The 19,271-nt window shown below is 37.2% G+C and overlaps 1 protein-coding gene across 9 annotated transcripts in view; it reads left to right on the plus strand.

The window, feature by feature from the left end:
- The window catches only part of SMC6 (structural maintenance of chromosomes 6), an 88,606-nt gene extending 74,295 nt beyond the window's left edge, over positions 1-14,311 (plus strand). For 7 of the 9 annotated variants that reach the window (XM_065527374.2, XM_074012288.1, XM_005576496.5 and 4 more), the window contains 3 exons: positions 7,563-7,715; positions 11,587-11,684; positions 12,484-14,311. In XM_065527374.2, coding sequence (XP_065383446.1) covers positions 7,563-7,715; positions 11,587-11,684; positions 12,484-12,598 — 366 coding nt within the window. In that variant the 3' untranslated portion in view covers positions 12,599-14,311. Of the gene's footprint in view, positions 1-2,330; positions 2,467-7,562; positions 7,716-11,586; positions 11,685-12,483 lie in introns of those variants that run through there. The other 2 variants (XR_006691787.3, XM_015433967.3) reach the window with 2 other exon arrangements.
- Positions 14,312-19,271: the final 4,960 nt, after the last annotated feature.

Below are 19,271 nucleotides of genomic sequence, written 5' to 3' on the forward strand. Positions count from 1 at the left end.
CTTAGAATAAATGTTAAATTTTTGGAACATCTTTTTTGTTTAAAAGCTTTGCATTTTAACCATATTAGAAAGTCAACTTTTACTCTCTTTAATTTCTACTGCTAGATCATGGATAACTCCTCTTTACCCACCTTTGGTTTTTAAAAGACCCAATTATTAAAGATACAAATTGAAAGTATTGAGAAGAATTGTGATTATTGATAGGGAAGGTAGTATGTCATGGTAGTTTATTGTTCTCACTGCAGACTATAAAAAAGCCAGGGAAATTACAAAACTGTTATTTTTAAAAAGACATTGGAAAGGTGTCTAAAGAGTAATGACTAGACAAATTGGAATTCCAAGGGATAGGGGAGCCTGTCCAAGGTAAGCTGACAATTGCTGGACATTTTCTTTCCTGGGAGCGTTTGCTGGTTCTGGGCTTTCAGTAGTCTAGTCCTAGGAGGAAGGCTAACAAGTAGTAGCAGGAGGAGGAGGAGGACTGACAAAACAGTAGAAACTTGGGAAGGGAACTGCTAGGCACCTAACTAATATTTCAGTCAGTCAATTCCTTAGTTCTGATGTTGTGCACAGTTGGCCCAAGGAACAGTTATGAATGAAAAGTGGACTAAGTCTTAGGAAAATTGCAATTTATGCCCAACCCAGCTTTCTCCCTTATTGACTGTGAGCCCTATCATACCTGAAGCCTAATATAAGGAAAGGGGGCCCCTCTTTAGTGAAATATTGTACATTTGGAGGCACCATTGATCTTTTACACAAAATATCAAGCATAAGATAATAAAGACTGAGTGCCTACACCCTAAGATCAGGAAGAAAGCAGTTCTGTCCACATTCACCATTTATATTCAGAAGTAGAACTAAATGTTTTAACCAGTGCAGTTAGCCCAGAAAAAGAACTAAGACGTGTATATTGGAACAGAAGAAGTAAAATTCTTTTGATCCACAAATATGGTTATCTCTGCAGAAAATCTGATGGAATCTACAAAAAGAGCTACTAGAACTAGTGAAGTTATAACTAGCAAGGCTGCAGACACAATCAGTATGCAAAAATGAATTACAATTCTATATACTTGCACCAAATGATTAGAAATTGAAATTTTAAAAAATACTATTTATATTAGCATCAAAAATATAAACTACCTAGGGAAAAATCTGCCAGAAGATATTCAAGACCTGTATACTGAAAACTACTAAAATAGATGCTGAGAAGCTAAAGAAGACCTAAATAAATGGAGAGACACAGGGTGTTGCTAGAGCAGAAGACTCAGTATTATTAAGAAGTAAGTTCTTCCCAAATTGATCTACAGACTGACTCGACTCAGTTTTCATTAAAATGCCAGCAGACGTTTTTGTAGAAATTGGCAAGCTGATCCTAAAATTCATATAGAAATGCAAAGGGCCTAAACTAGCCAAAACAACTTTGAAAAGGAAGAATAAAATTGGAGGACTTATCAAATTGTGCACTTTAAATATATGAGGTTTATTATATTTCATTTATACTTAAAGCTGTAAAAATTACCACATATATGAAGCATGGAAAGGTGACTGATAATTTTTTTTTAAGTAGAAAATAGAACCAGACCACCAGATGATAGTTACAAGAGAAAGCAGACTAATATTTTTAACCATGATTAATTTGTTAAAGAACATAGAGTTAATTATAAACAAAATGGACAAAACAGATTCAACATTGAATTGGAATCCACAATTTCAATACAGAATTGGAAGCTACAAGAACATTCTAAAACTGAAAAGCGTAATATCTGAAATTAAGAACCCATTGGATGAATTTAACAGCCAACTGGACACAACAGAAGACAAAATTAACAAATCAAGGCAGGTCTAAGGGAAATGTCTAAATTGAACAGCATAAAAACAGAAAACACTGAACAGAGTTTGAGATATGAGGAGCACAACCAGCAAGTTTAACATAATTGGAGTCCCTATAGGATAGAACAAAGAATGAGCAGAAAGAATATTTGAAGAGATAATGTTTGAGAATTTTCAAAACTGAAATACATCAATCTAGATTCAGAAACCTCAGCAACCTATAAGTGAGATAAATATAAAGAAAACCACACTTAAAATCTATAGGATAGTCAAATAGCTGAAAACCAAAAACAAAGAGGTAACCTTACAAGTAGCAAGAGAGAAAATATGCATTAGTTTTCAAAGAGCAACAATAAAACCGAAGGCAGACTTTTTAATAGAAATTGTGGAAAGTAAACGTTACCTGACAGACTTTAAAGTGCTAGCAGAATTGTTTTTAAAAACTGATATCTAGAATTCAATAACTAGCAAAACTTTTCAAAAATGAAGATGAAACATCTTAGTTTTCAGACAAACAAAAGCTGAAATAATTATTCTTCAGTATGCTTGGCCCACAAGAAATACTAGAGAACATCTTCAGATGAAAGAAACATGGATGGAAACATGGAACTGCAGAAGGAACAGAGAGGAATGCAAAAGGTAAATCTGTGGGTAAATACAAAACAGTTTCGGCTGTCTAAATCAACAATAATAATATTGTTGAATAGACACTCAAGTCTTGAGGGGCTTAGAAGCTGTAAAAGTCAAATGTATGACAATAGCACCAAAAGGGAATAGAAGTACATGGAGTTCTAAACTGTTGTAAGGTTCTTGTACCTTTCAGGAAGTAATACCAATACTAATTTAAGATAAACTAATACATCAGTGATACATATTGCAATCTCTAGAGTAACCACTGAATTTTAAAAGAATGTATAATTGTAAAGCTCACAGAGACCAAACAAAAGGAATGGAAAGCAAAAATACTCAATTAAATGAAGGCAAAAAGGGAAGAGGAATAAAGAACATATGGAACAAATTGGAAGGAGATGCATGACTCAAATATAGATACATCAGTAATTACATTAAGTGTAAGTGCACTAAATTATTAAATTAAAAACAGGCTGAATAGAAAAAAACTAACTGTATGCTATTTATCAAAATACACCTTAAATATTAACATAAGGACAGAGAAGATCCTAAGTAAAATATGGTAAAAGATACACCATGAAAACATTAGCCAAAGGAAAGCTGGTTAAGCTATAATAATAACAAAATAGACTTTATGCAAGAAATATTACTAGAAGCCAAAAGGGCCACTTTGTAGTTATAAAAGTTATTTTAAAAAAAATTTAATTTGTATGTACCTAATAACATAGCTTCAAAATACATAAAAATTGGGAGAACTAAAAGGCAAAGTAAAAGAATTGACAGTTATAGTTGGAAATTTTAATAAACTTTTCTCAGTAATGGATAGAACAATCAGATTAAAAGTCAGTAAGGCAATATAAGATTTAAATTACACAACCAAATTCACCTAATTGGTAGAACTATAGAACATTGTGCCAAACTACCCTAGATTGTATATTGTTTTGAAGTACATGTGGAACATTTACCAGAATAGACCATTTCCTGGCTATAATGCAAATCTCAACAAATTTCAAAGGATTGATGTCATACAGAATATGTTGTAAAGTGGAATGAAATTAGAAATAACAGAAAGGTAACCTTAAAACTTAATGAATGTTAGAAAATTAGGCAGCACATTTCTCTATAATCTGTAGGTCAGAAAAGAAATCAAATAGAAATTAGAAGATAATTTTGAATCAAACAACAATAAAAAGAAAACATCAAAACTTGTATGATACAGCCATAGGATTTCTCAGAAGGGAATTTATAACTCTAAATAGATACATTAGTAAAAATGGAAGGCTGAACATTAATGATCTAAGTTCTATCTCAGGATGCTAAAAGGAAAAAAAGTCCATTATAAATTCAAGTAGAGAGAAGGATACAATGATAAAAGCAGAAGTTGGATAGTAGAAAGCAAATGGACAATAGCAATGAAACAGAATAGACACCTGAGGAAGACCTTACCTACACACATAAGTCATATGTATATGTAATGACAAGACTCCACTGCAAGCCTGTGGAAGAGGGTGGTCTTCTCATGAATGGTGTGAGATTCAAATTGTTGGATATCCTTTTGGTAAAATAAACAGTAAGCGGCCGGGCGTGTAATCCCAGCACTTTGGGAGGCTGAGGCGGGTGGATCATCTGAGGTCGGGAGTTTGAGACCAGCCTGACCAACATGGAGAAGCCCCATCTCTACTAAAAATACAAAATTAGCTGGGCAGGGTGGCGCATGCCTGTAATCCCAGCTACTCAGGAGGCTGAGGCAGGAAAATCACTCACACCCGGGAGGCGGAGGTTGCAGTGAACCGAGATCACACTATTACACTCCAGCCTGGGCAACAAGAGCAAAACTCTATCTCAAAAAAAAAATTAAAAATTAAAAAAAAAAATACACAGTAAGCAAAGTTTGACCCCCTAACTTTATGTACAAAAACTAATTTAGAAGTTGATCATAGACCTAAATTTAAAACAATAAAGCTTCTAGAGGAAGAGAATGTCTTCATGTTTTTTTAAGAAGATTTTTTGAATGGGTGACACAAAAAGCAACGTACTGAAAAGAAAAGATGGATAATTTGGACTTTATTAAAATTAAGAACTTCTCTTCATAATAAAGTAACATTAAACATGTGATAAAAGAAGCTACAGACTAGGATAAGATTTATGATGCATACATGCAACAAAGGACTTATCTAGAATTTTAAAATAATAAGTAGTAAGAAAGAGACTGATGTCTCTTTAAAATGGTCAAAAGACTTAAACAGAAACTACTTTTAAATATCTAAGTGGTGAGTAAACACATGAAAAAGTGTCGTTAGTCATCAGAGAAATACTATTTATACCACAGTAAGTTACTGTCACACCCTTATGATGATGAAAATGAACAAGACTGGCAATGTTGTGTGTTGGTGAGGATGTGGAATTGCAGCTCTCATATATTGCTTGTGGGAGTATAACTTGGTAAAACTAATTTGGAAACCTCTCTGTCAATGTCTGTTAAAGCAGTTCCATTCTTGGGCATAAACCCAAGAAAAAATTAGTGCTTATTTTCTCAAACAGATATATTTGAAAGTGTTCAAAGAAGTTTTACTTATCATAGCCCAAAACTGAGCAACCCAGTGTCTACCTAGAGTCAAATGGATAAAGTTGGGTATATTCAAACAGTGACATGCTGTTCAATAATGAAAATAACAAACTGCTGTTACACACACCATAAATGATCTGACAATGGTGAGTGAAAGAAGCCAGTTACAAGGGTGTACATAGTGTATATAAATATGAAGTGTATGTACAAAAGAGTATATGTAACATCTACATATGAAGTTCAGAAACTGTTAGATTGATTTTGGGTGATTAAAATCAGAATAATAGTTACCTTTTTCAGGGATGGTAGTATGATACAAATAGTTTGCTTAGATGCTGGGAATATTCTTGTGTCTTCATCTCAGTAGTGGTTACCCAGGTGTGTGTATGTATTCATGTAAAAATTGAGTTCTACATTTTTGTGCTCTTTACTCTATAAAAACTATTACTGTAATAAAAAATGGAGAAAAAGGAAAGTGTTAGAAGTACTTGAATAATTTATCTCCAGAGCTAACTATACAAAACAACTCAAGCTAGACTTTCTGATGTTGTCATCTCTGTTGTTCAAAAGAATATCAGATGAATCTTTAACTTACGTGACCTTCATTTTACTAATAAGGAAAGTGACACTGAAGTTCCATGATATGTTAGTAATAGATGAGAGGGTAAAAGCTAGATCCCCCAGATTTACCTAGGGCTTCATTTATTAAATTGGTGCAAAGTACAGTTTTGGGGCAAGATTGCATCTTGGTGTTTAGTCCTTGCTTTTATATGGGAATTTTTATTTGGTTGATTGTTGGTTTGGTTTGTTCAGACTTATGATAGATGTAAAATTTTAGAGTATGTTTAGAATTGGAATTTTTACCTTAGAATATTCATAATGTTAATATTAAAAAATAAATGAATGCTCACTTGAGAGCTGTATCATTTTTCAAATAGTGAATTAAAAATATAGGAAGTTATATGTCTGCTATTGATATGAAACTAGTTGTTTCTCTTTTTTCACCTTGTATGCATATATGTATATCTGGAATTTTGTCAAAAAAAATAGAACCCTTCCTAATGTTATTGTATATTATCTTCTCAGGAAATTATGTGAACGATTTGCTGTTAATTTTATTAGTTGCTTTCTTATTGTTTTCATGGGCCCTTATTTAGTAAATAATTTTTTAAAGATTTTAGATTTTAAAAAAAATTAAAATTATTTAAATTTTAAAAGATTTTATTTAGAATTTATAAGAAATGCAATACAAAAGAAATACATTTTCTTTTTTTTGAGACAGGGTCTCGCTCTGTCGACCAGGCTGGAGTGCAATGGCGTGATCTTGGCTCACTGCAACCTCTGCCTCCCAGGCTCAAGCGATCCTCCCACCTCAGCCTCCCAAGTAGTTGGGACCACAGGACTGTGCCACCATGGCCAGCTAATTTTTGTACTTTTTTTTTTTTTTTTTTTTGGTGGAGATGAGGTTTCCCCATGTTTCTCAGGCTAGTCTTGAACTCCTAGGTTCAAGCAATCCTTTAAATCTTTTTTTTTTTTTTTTTTTTTTTTTGAGACTTAGCTCTGTCCCCAGGCTGGAGTGCAGTGGCACGATCTCAGCTCACTGCAAGCTCCACCTCCCGGGTTCACGCCATTCTCCTGCCTCAGCCTCCAGAGTAGCTGGGACCACAGGCGCCCGCCACCACGCCCAGCTAATTTTTTGTATTTTCAGTAGAAACGGAGTTCCGTCATGTTAGCCAGGATGGTCTCGATCTCCTGACCTCGTGATCCACCTGCCTCGGCCTCCAAAAGTGCTGAGATTACAGGCGTGAGCGCCTGGTCCTTTAAATCTTTTAAAAGATGTATTTCAATGCATTTCTTCGGCCAGTGTAAGTAAGCTTTTTAAAGTTGGTTCTGTCCTTTTGACATTCAGTAATTACTTTTAATGCAGCTTAACCACTAGGTGTCACTATAATTCAAGTAACAAAAAATCTCAGCACTTTTAAATGTTTGAAGCTTAAGTTTCAGGGCCCGGTGTGGTGGCTTAAACCTGTAATCCCAGCACTTTGGGAGGCTGAGATGGGAGGATTGCTTGAACCTAGGAGTTTGAGACCAGCCTGGGAAACATGGGGAGACCTCATCTCCACCCCAAAAAAAAATACAAACAGTAGCTGGCCATGGTGGCATACTTCTGTGGTCCCAACTTCTTGGGAGGCTGAGGTGAGAGGATCGCTTGAGCCTGGGAGACAGAGGTTGCAGTCAGCCACGATCACAACATTTATTAACATTTTTTAAATTATTAAGCCTTTGGAATTTTGGTATGTTAGATTCAGTTATGGTGAAAAAAGTTTTCAGTTTTATTCTCTTGCAGTAGAGCAAGAAATACCATTATGTGTAACTGTTTTACTGTAAAATATTTTGAATGGAATGGATATTTTCAAATCACTAAGTCATTTTATTCTCATCTCCTTTTTACTGTAAATCTATTATTTGTATTGTAAAAAATTTAATCTGGCCTTTCATTTACTTAGTTTTTGTTCCTTGTCAACTCATTCTCTTCAAGGTTCAGCCTGGAGAAGGAAATAAAGCTGCCTTCAATGACATGAGAGCCTTGTCTGGAGGCGAACGTTCCTTCTCCACCGTGTGTTTTATTCTTTCCCTATGGTCCATCGCGGAATCGCCTTTCAGATGCCTGGATGAGTTTGATGTCTACATGGTATTGTTCAATTTTAAATTGTTTTTCATCTGTTTGTTTGTTTGAAACATGTGTTTCTAAAGGAAGGAAATCTTTCTTTAGTTTTACCCCTAACAGGAAAGATCCTGCCCTGACTCTTTAGCCTGTGACCAGTAGTGGGGAAGAACTAAAGAACTGTAGTTCTCTCCCTTGCTTCCAGGCACACAGTACCCTAGAAACCCTGGAGGGGTCCTCCTCGCCCAGCATGGATATCCGTGCCCTCCATCATATCGGCGTTTTCTCCCTCACCCGCTCTTCCAGCTTATTTTCATCAACCCATAAATATGTTCAGGCTTTTTGTTTTAATACAAAATTGTAACCAGTTCACCACCCTGGCTTTGACTCACTCTAGTCACTGTTTACTGTTCCATCATACCCGCACATTTCAGAACAATGTATAGAACACAAGGGAGCAAGAACTTTTGAATTTCTGGTTAAAAAGCATAGGATTTGAGACCTACCTCTGACAGGCAAAATATCTCTACTTATTGGGTCTCAGTTTCTTCATCTACAAAACAATATTACTAATTCCTACCTCTCAGGGTTAGACTGAGGCTCAAATGGTATCTTTCATACGTTAAACTTACTGTGGTTCAGGCATAGTAAGTTTTCATAAATTAGCAATTATTTTCTTCTTCATATCTCATTGTTTCCTAAATCTACTATAATCTGGATGTAGATGACACTACTCTAGCAAAACTTGTTTAGCAAAGGTTATAAATGAGCTTTAATCTTACCTTATTTTTTCAAGTATTTGACACCACAGACCTATCCTCCATACCTTAAAATGTGTCTTCTTACCAGCTGCCACCCTCTCTTTCCTGGTTTTCCTTTTTTTCTATTCTTTGTTCTTAATCTGCCACGCTGCCTCCCCTAATTCTAGTGCCCTTAAATGTTTGACGTCTTTGTTTGCTCGTTATAGTGTTATTGATTTTCCTGAATTCCATATCCTACTTCCCCCTACACATATACACATATCACAGTCCTCAAAACTACTACCTGCATATGGACAGATACCCACCAACTCATGGCACCACATCCTGTACCTTCCTGTACTCTAGACCCAGATGCCCTACTACCTGTTAGACATCACCTGGTAAACAACCAGTATCTGAAATTCAGTAGGCCTGAGGTTGAATGTGCCTTCATCTCAAAGCCTCTTTCTTTGCCTGAATTCCCTACCTTGATTAATGCAAACTATCATTACCAACGCAGTCACCTACCTTTGACACCTGTGATTTATCTTCGATTCTTCCTTGTCCAAGTCTGACTTCTGTTTGCTTCTCCTTTAAAACCGCTGTTTGGTCTGTGCCCTCTTCTCCTTTCTCACTGACATTCTTCCTCTCATCCCCGTCTCTTCGCCTCGTGCCTGTGGTGATAGCCTCTTCTCCGGACTCCCAGGCTTTCATGTGGCTCCTTCTTCGGTCCATCCTCCACCATTTTGGCAGGTTTACATTTCTACAGTTGATCTGATTGTGGTCATTCATCTATGTAAAACCCTTTGGTGGTTATTATATATGGAATAAATGTTTAATTCTGTAGGGTAGCTTTGAGACCCTTCATGATACCGTATTTGCCTACTTTTTTCAGCTGTTCTAAGCTGTTTGTAACTCTCCAAATATGGTGCCTCTGCCTAGTACGCCCTCCTTAATCACATGTCACTCTACTCATCTTTCAGGACATTGTTCAAATGCCACTTTTATGAGACTTCTGTGACCGCCATACCCTATCAGGCAGGGTGAGGAACTTCTCAGAGCTTCCTTTGCACCACCTTACATCAACTCATAATATATATTACTTTTATATTTTTATTTAAGATAAAAATATAAAAATGCTTTATATTATTAGATATTTTATACTATTTTTTATTCTGTTGTAGTTGTCTATTTTTATATCTGAATCGCCCACCAGATTGTAACCAGTTTCAGGTCATCAGCTATGTCTTAGATATTTATGTCTCTTAATGCCTAGTCTATAATAAACAGTAAGTGTGTATTCATGAATCAGAATTTATACCTGTGAGTGCTGTATAATCCCTTCAGTGTCAATTTTTTTCTGTGTACTATTGCTGAAAATGGGTTAGATATTCCTCCAAGAATTGTCTTCAGAGCTAATCACGAGTCATAGAAGAGGATTATTCTTTCCACGCAGTGTTTTTGTCCAGAATGGTGCTGTGCAGTCTTATCACCCATCTTGTATGTCAGATTTAATTCTAAGCAGCGCCTTTTTCTTTTAGAAACTTAGAGCTTCTTAATCAGAATGCACTTTGCCCCAACGAAATTATTCAGAAGAATGTACCCAAGTTCTGTGAGCTAATCCAAGGAAAACAATTTTTTTTTTTGGTACTTTAGCAGTTTTGTTAGAAAATAATAGGCCTTCACAGCAAATACGCCTGATGGAATTTTTATAATCAGAACCATTGAGCAGTATAGCCGGGATCTGTATCCCCTTTTGACTCCACAGCCCTTGTTCTAAATCACCATGCTGTATTGCCACATACAGTTTTATTTTTTATTTTTTTACTTATTTTTTTCAGAACATAGTCTCGTTCCGTCGCCTAGGCTGGAGTGCAGTGGTGTGATCTCAGCTCATTGTGACCTCCGCCTCCTGGGTTCAAGTGATCCTTGTGACTCAGCCACCTGAGTAGCTGGGATTATAGGTGCTCACCACCATGCCTGGCTAATTTTTGTATTTTTTGTAGAGACTGGGTTTTGCCATATTGGCCAGGCTGATCTCGAACTCCTGGCCTCAAGTGATCCACCCGCCTCAATCTCCCAAAGTGCTGGGATTACAAGCATGAGCTGCTGCGCCCGGCACCACATATAGTTTTAAATTAAGACCTTTAAAATATACGTGTTCATGTGTCGATGATTCAAGGTGGTTGAGGAACACTTTGATTTTCTTGTACTGTTATTTAACTCAGAAAATGTAGCCACAGGTCTAGATCATTTAATCCCAAAACCTATTATAACTAAGCATTATTCTTTTTCTCTACCCTGATGTGCTATTTAACTTATTTAAAGATACAATCGAGAAATTGGTCTGTAAGTTCAAATTGGTTTACATTGTACAAATGGTAGAGGTAATGGGGAGAGGCAGACTTTTTACAACTTAACCTTTATCATTGAGGGAAAATTTGAGAGACTTAATGAATTTGAGACTAGCCACTTTTGTTAACATTACCCTGAGTCATTAACCATTACTGTGCAAATTAGATTTATTCTCGAACATTTATTTGCGTCAGGAGAATATTTTCTGATTATTTCAATTGCTACACGTATTTGAGGGAGGGGGGCCATGCATACAAATATTTTGACTATAGAAATTACCTGAAAGACATATTTATTCAGTTATTGTCCCCTAAGAGTTTCTCTTTTTTCCCTTAGAGATGGGGTTTCACTCTGTCATTCAGGCTACAGTGCAATGGTGTGATCATAGCGTACTATACCCTTGAGTTCCTGGGCTCAAGTGATCCTCCTGCCTCAGCCTCCCGAGTAACTAGGATGACAGACATGCACCACCATGCCCAACGTGTTTTTTTTTTTTTTTGGTGGAGACAGGGTCTCACTATATTTGCCCAGGCTGGTCTCGAACTCCTGACCTCAGTTGATCCTCTCACCTCCACCTCTCAAAGCACTGGGAGTACAAGCATGAGCCACTGCAGCCAGCCAATTTTCTCCTAATGGTTTCTGGTATTTCTTTTCCAGTATAATAGATTTATTGGACATCATAGATAATGTAATGACTGATCCCTGGATGAAAATCCAGGAGCTTGTATCAGCCCACAGAATGCTGCTTTTACAGAAATGTGACTTACACAGTAGCAATCCTAACTTTTGCCTTTGTTTTTCAGGATATGGTTAATAGGAGAATTGCCATGGACTTGATACTGAAGATGGCAGATTCCCAGCGTTTTAGACAGTTTATCTTACTTACACCTCAAAGCATGAGGTAACTTTTTAAAACTTTCTAGATACACATCAAGTATACAAAAGGGGGAAAGAAATCTTTTACAATTTTAATTTTTAAAATACAAATACATACAAGACCAATGAAAATAAAAATTAACTCCCCTACTAGTTCGGGAGATTTGGGATGTTTTTCTCTTTTCGAGATATTTAAATTTTACTTGTATTACTTCCCTTTCATAACTGAAGCAAATTGTTACTATTCTGAGTCCGCTTCTTTGTCGTTATCATGACAAACTAAAGTAATATAATTTTAGTAATTCTGTTTGGACTAAAATGATTTATGATTTCCCTAATCTTGCCTCTTTTCTCTTGGTGACTTACAAATGTCAATCTTTCTAAACAAAGAGTTCTACTCTGCTGTCAGTATTTATTGGGTTCCTACAATGTGTCAGACACTATGTCACTTAGAGTTGATATTCTGTCTCTAAAGTGGCCATGTGATTATATGGGGATCTAAATTTGTGGTTGGGAATGTTCAGGTAACTCCTTCCTTGCTGGACAGTAACAGAAATTTAAAAGAGTTGATATATAAATTTCTTTCATTTTCTTTTCCTCCAAACTGAAAATCCATGGAATCTAGCAGGAAGTTAATTTTTAAAATTGAAAACAAATTATTTCCTTATTGCAAATGATATTTCTCCTAGAACTCTAGATATTAGACATATCCCAGATAATAGCCAAATATTTAGGTTTATATTTTCATGAGGTAATATTAGAATTTTTTTTTAATTGGTAAAAGGTTTCTTGGAAATTTGAGTAATTGATTTTGCTTCTTCCAGTTCACTTCCATCAAGTAAACTGATAAGAATTCTCCGAATGTCTGATCCCGAAAGAGGACAAACTACATTGCCTTTCAGACCTGTGACTCAAGAAGAAGAAGATGACCAAAGTTGATTTGTAACGTAACATGCCTTGTCCTGATGTTGAAGGATTTGTGAAGGGAAAAAAATTCTGGACTCTTTGATGTAATAAAATGAGACTGGAGGCATTCTGAAAGAAACTCCTTTATATATCCAACCACAATCAAACGTATAAATAAGCCTAGAAAACCCACTACAACCAGCAATTTAAGATTACTATTACTTTAAGAAAATCAAAAAAAAAAAAAAAAAAAAGAAAAGAAAATCAATTTCATAGTGTTGGTTTTAAATCTTTTTAAGTTTTTTTATACCATCTATTTTTATAGATTCTTTTTCAGAAATAAAATTTTGTACATATATACATGTACATATCTGTTTAGTTTGGGTTCATTTCTATAGCATTTTGTAAGAAAATAAAAGTTTGAGCACCTGATTATATTTAGTTCTGCTTTTCCAGATATTACATTCTATAGTTACCAAAAATGGATGAAGGGAGGGATTTCTCATTGCAGAGGGTGGGGTGCAAGGGCAGTAAGACACTTGTACGGAGCACTGAAGCTTTGCCAATTCTCTACACATGCCTTTTTCTCAGTCCTTTGTCCACCCTACCAAGAGGTTGTAACCAGTATAAGAAGTGGATAATAACAGTTTTTCACTCTGACCTCCAGCATGCTTGCCTGTTTTAAAAGCCTTCAGTTTGCAGTCCAGGGACTCTTCAGGCTTGTCCTTAGCTGAGAGGACACAGGCTAGAGGGATTGTGCAGACCAGGCTGGGAGAAGGGCTGGAAAAACTGGGAGTGGAGGGTGGATCCTCATGGAGCAGGAGAGTAGCTGGTGGCTCCAGGATCCAGAGGCCATGCAGTTGATGGTGAGCTGACATCAATTCTAAGACTCATCCTAATTTAGGGGTGTTAAAAAGTGTGCTGCTTAGAATGATTAAATATAGTTATTGTAAAAAATTATATTTATGAACTTTTTATTTTAGAAAACATGAATTTTATTGCTCCCCGTATTCTTTGTTTGATACTAGGATTCATGGTAAACTTTTAAAGAACATACTGGATATCAAGAAACATTCCTTACATTAGTAGCAATAAATATTAGAATAAATGTTTATGAAATTGAACTATTTTCAGAAAAAGGGCAGTATATTAAGAGCAGGGACTGTTCTCTAGTTATTGAGGAAAACTGGATTTTGTTTGTGTTTTCGGTGGAAGAAGAAGTTTAAGACACTTTAGTTCTTAAATTGAGGTTTGTTGCCAAATGAGAAGTTCACAAACTTGGGCTTTCTAATCTGAGAATTTCCAGGAAGAGGAAAGTGTGTGCTGAATATTTTAAACATTTCTCACTGATCATACAAAGTCTGATTTTTAAATTTACATTTATAATGCCTTTGCATTAAAACTATTTTTAACATGTGCTTTTCCAAATTAAAAATGAAGTAGAGTATACCAAATACATAAACTTCCATTAGCTAAGGAACTAATGTCTGAATTTTGTTATAGTTTTGAATGTTGTGCTCTTTAATACAGAACGGGAAACATAATCCTCAGGTATCCCAGCATCTCTTGTTGAATTGAAGATTATTCATTGCTTTGGCCTTACAAAGTTTTGGTTTCAACTATCATAAATGAAAATATCTTCCTTTAATGTTCTAAGTAGTGATAATATTATTAGAATGAAAGAATAAAAAGAAATTGTTCTTTTAAAACATGTGTAACTTCTAAAAATAAAACAATTTATATGTATTAAGGTCATGCTTTTGTGAATTGGGGAAAGTAATTGACTAAATTGATCCTCTGTGAATCGTGACCTAAATACATCATACAGGTGACTCTTCAACCCCTAGTTTGTCATCAGTGCGGCTATCACTGAGGGAAGTTCTAGAAAATAAGAAAGGCTTACTTGGATCTTAAATCTTACCTTCTCAAATCTTTGGGAGTAGAAATGATTAAAATCATTCTTAAAGTGACAAATGTGATGAGTTTTCATAAACCAAAGTGTAAAAAATATAGTTACTCAAATTAGTAATCAACACTAAAGATTCAGTAATTGTCTTCTTAAATGTTTTCCAAGTTTTCGTGTCTCATTTCTTCCATTTCCTAGTGCTTTTTTTTTTTTTTTTTTTTTTTCCCAGGGGCCGGGGGGCATGTCTTCCTCATGTCTGGGCTGTTTATGAGACCAAAATGATTAAATTCTGTGTAGAAAGCTGTTGGCTGGTAGTCATGAATTGGATTAGAAATGTTGGGGACTGATGAAAACCAAGTGATCTAGAATATCTGATTGAAAGTTCTCCTGAGTACAAACTAGATGTGGGGCGTGGGGGAGAAAATGTTTATAAACTTTGTCCTGGGGCAGTACTTTTTTGGTTACATTTATGACTTAGCTATGCATCTACATAGATGCCTTCTACTTTAAACAATTCGGATTTTCAGGAGAACTTGGTTTGAAATTTGCAGTCCTAAAAGTATAGTTACTAACGTTTCATGGCTTGAACTAAATACCCATGGACTTGAAGATATATCAAAATATTTGTAGGAACAGGTTTTGTTATTTAAGGGTTGGCAAAGTAATAATGTGAATATAAATAAGCTGTTTCTTTGAGTCAGCAAATGAAATTTTCTAAAGCATATATAATATTGATAGTTAGCATATTAATTTTAGCATTGGCATCTGGATAGAATCCATGGAAACAGAAGTGGCCTGAGTGTACTCACTAATTATAGCAAGCTTAACAGGACTTTTTCTGCCTAATTTTTCTCCAGTTTGAAAATGCAGAGATTAATTCATTAAAAAATGATTAAGTTCCTGCCATGAGCTAGGGACTGTTTTAATTACTGAGAAGACTGTAGTACTTAAAATACTACACAACAGTACTTAAAATAGTACTAAATCTGTCCTCATGGAGTTTGAAATCTAGTTAGACATAAGCAATACCGTACATAATCTCAGTGACTGCTAATTCTTTTGAATAATAATAAAGCAGTGTAAGGATTTGAGAGAGCAGAGAGGACTGGTATTTTTTGGTTTTTTTTGTTTGTTTGAGATGGAGTCTTGCTTTGTCACTCAGGCTGGAGTGCAGTGGTGCGATCTTGGCTCACTGCAGCCTCTGCCTCCTGAGTTCCAGTGATTCTCCTGCCTCAGCCTCCTGGGTAGCTGGGATTACAGGCGCACGTGACCACACCCAGCTACTTTTTGTATTTTGAGTAGATATGGGGTTTCATCATGTTGGCCAGGCTGGTCTCGAACTCCTGACCTCAGGTGATCTGCCCGCCTTGGCCTCCCAAAGTGCTGGGATTACAGGCATGAGCCACTGCACCCAGCCGGTATTTTGAATGGCGTGTCAAGGCTACAGAAGTCAATATTTGAGCAGAGGCCTGAAACAAGTGATAGAACAAGCTGTGAGGAGGGAAATGTGCAAGGCAAAAGTTCCAGGCAGAAGGAATGAGTGCATGGGGCTTAGAGATAAGAATGAACTTCATGTCTAGGAATTTTAAGGCCAGTGTTGGTAGAGCTTAGTGAGGAAGGAGGATTGGTAGGGGGTGAACTTCAGAGGTAGGCAGACAGAGATCATTTGAGGCCCTAAAATTATGGTAAGCAACAGATGTGGTGTATGCATTTTAAAAGAATCCTTTGGCTGCTGTGTGAATAGATTAAGGTGGAGCAAACATTGAAAGAGTATGAGCAATTTGGAGACTTGCAGTGGTCCAGGTAAGGTTGGGCATGGTGACTTGGACTAAGGTGGTGGAGACAGAAACATTCAGATTTGAAATAGGCAGAAGACTTGCCTATGAGAATACTGGAGTTGTGAGAGAGAAATCAAAGATAATTTTCTTGGGGCCTGAGGCCTAAATAGCTGGATGAACAATGATTCATTCACAGAGGTAGGAGCAATGCAGAAGTGGAGGGAGTAATGGCTGCCCTGTGGAGAGATGGAATCTCTGGGCTGAGTATGCAACCTTGAGATAATTCTTTAGATACTAACCAGCTAGTTAAGCACGTACTTGATGGGAAAATTTACATTGGTAAATGTAAGAACTTGGAAAATAATAATATGACTTAGGATACTGAAGACCTGCAAAATGCTGGGAAAAAATTCAAATTGCATGCCCAAACTATGTCGGAAACTTAATTGTTTTCGAAAAAGAAGCTCAGGAAACAGTGTGATATTTTACTTAGAAGCTCTGATTGACCATTTCTTGCTAGACCCCTGTACATCCTTTGCCGTGAGGACGTCTGTTTAAGCTTGTGCTTTACTTCTTCATGTGATTTCCAACTGTGTGGAAGAAATAAGTGGCCTCTAAGAAAGTAGTTTATATTCATCCAGAGACTGTAACACTGAATGAATGAATTACAGGAAAAATGAAGCCTTAAAGCAGTATGATTTCCTTTTTAAAATAGTTTAGAGTTATTTACAGAATGAGAGGAAATATGGAAACTTTGGACTTATAAATGCAGAAAGAGTTGAGACTAGACGTATAGAAAATCAGACACTTGGGGGGTTGGCCAGGCGTGGTGGCTCACACCTGTAATCCCAGCACTTTGGGAGGCTGAGGCGGGCAGACCACTTGAGGTCAGGAGTTTGAGACCAGCCTTGCCAACATGTGAAACCCTGTTTCTACTAAAAATACAAAAATTAGCCAGGCGTGGTGGCATATGCCTGTAATCTCAGCTACTCGGGAGGCTGAGATGGGAGAACCTCTTAAACCCCAGGAGGTGGAGGTTGTAGTGAGCTGAGATTGTGCCACTGCACTCCAGCCTGGGTGACAGAGCAAGACTCTGAAAAAAATAATAGAAAGATGCTTGGGGGCCTTTTCCCTTCAGACCAGCAGCAGGGCTTAAACAGCTAATTAACATGTTAATTAAAATGGCAGTTGAGTGTAAGCTAGAACCAGTAGAACCCAGGCACACTTAATTAAAGGAAGCCCGTAGTTAGTCCTGTCCGAAGGAACCCCAGTAGCTGGTTAGGATATCAAGGTCAGCGAGGATTCAGGTTGCTGAGATACAATGTGTGTTTAAATGGAACTTTCTTAAAACCAACAGAATGCAGTAAAAATGATACTTTGTAATTCCCAAGGCTGGGCCAGAAAGGCAATGAAAAGGAATGAAAGTCCGGCCTTGAGCTCTGGAATACCCATGCTGGAGCCCTGTGCTGGCATGGAGGCAGTCTGACTTCCCTGAGGCTGCCACAGTGAGAAAGCCGAAGCGAGCCCCTGTGAAGAGAGCCTGAGGCTGCATGGACAGATGCCCTGCCAGCCCTCGGTTGCTCCAGACCCTCTGTTTCACCATCTCTCTCAAGCTACATGACAGATCCCAAGCCAGGCTGCCCAAGTGAATCGTTTGAGAATTCATGGCCCACAAAAACTCAGAGATAATTAAGTCATCATTTTAGGTCACTAAACTTTGTAGTGATTTGTTATACAGTGATAGTAACTGGTATCTGGAAGCATAAGTACCAAAATAAAAATAAGCTATGTGGCACTGGGTGGAAGGGCCTCGAGGAGAGTGTTCATGAACAGCCCCTAAAGGGCCTTGCAGAAGCTGTTACCAGAAGCCTGAAGTCTCAAGGATGTTTTTGGGGAGAGCTGAAGGAATTGAGAGTGGGAGAAAAGGTGTTTGGCAACACTGATGCCATGGTAACATGGAAAATAGGAGATGTACCCAATAAGTAAGGTGATCTAGCCAAGCAGATGTCTAGACAAAGCATGAAAAGGACCCCATGGCTGCTCTTTGCTGCCTGTGACACAAGGTGAGAAGAGAGATGAATGAAGAAAAGCAATTACATATAAAGGAGGTGAGACTGTTTCTCATTTGCAGACTCTCTTCAAGGTGAAAACTGATTTTCAAATATGAAATGGCTTCAGTGCAAAAGTCAAATCCAGGATGGGACTGTAAGGTCCTCTGTGAGGACCTCAGAAAGATCTAAGGCAGTGGTTTTAGACCTTTTCAGTCTGCCTTCTAAAGTTGTGCCTTTCGGGTTCCCTCCATTAAACAGTAGGGCTTCTCGGATTATTAGGGGTGTTCTACAGCAATCTCCCAATGAGCCTCTGCTAATGGAGTGGATTTCATAAACTGACACTTGAGAAACCCATAAGGTTTTTAAAATAAGGTCAGCTTAGACTGAAAGACAGACAGTACAAAATGAGGAGTCTTTCTACTCCTGAAATTGTATAGGCAGGCAGTAGATTGAGAAAACTACTCAGCTGTAAACACTTTTTTTTTTTTTAAATGAAAAAGGAAGGATGGCCCAGAGGGTAGAAACAAGCACAGAAAGCAGAGCCAAGAATCATGGAGAGAAACCCCCAGAGAATAGGACCAAACCGTAGTCAAGGACCTTCCAGGGTGTACCTGGCTGGATTTCAGAATTGCCATAGACCAGAGATTGCCGTGCACTTTCCCTTCCCCGCTTTTTGGATAGTGTGTCTGTTGCAGTTATTCCAAGCCTGTACCACCATTGCCTAGTGCGTGTGGAAGGGAAGAGAGGAGATAATTCTCTCTCGATTTCACAAGCCTTTGGATCACGAAGAATGCAACTCAGTGTGCTATCATTGAAGAACCACATCTGAGGAGCTTCATGTGATGAGCTCTTGGGCCTCAAGCCTGACCCTGAAGTCATAATGGTATGAGACTTTTGTGGTTTCTTGAGAGGGGATGAACAATCTTGCATGGGAAAGGATGTGAACTGTGGCCACAAGGTAGACTGTAGCC

The sequence above is a fragment of the Macaca fascicularis genome, chromosome 13 (assembly GCF_037993035.2).
Source record: "Macaca fascicularis isolate 582-1 chromosome 13, T2T-MFA8v1.1".
Classification (NCBI taxonomy): domain Eukaryota; kingdom Metazoa; phylum Chordata; class Mammalia; order Primates; family Cercopithecidae; genus Macaca; species Macaca fascicularis.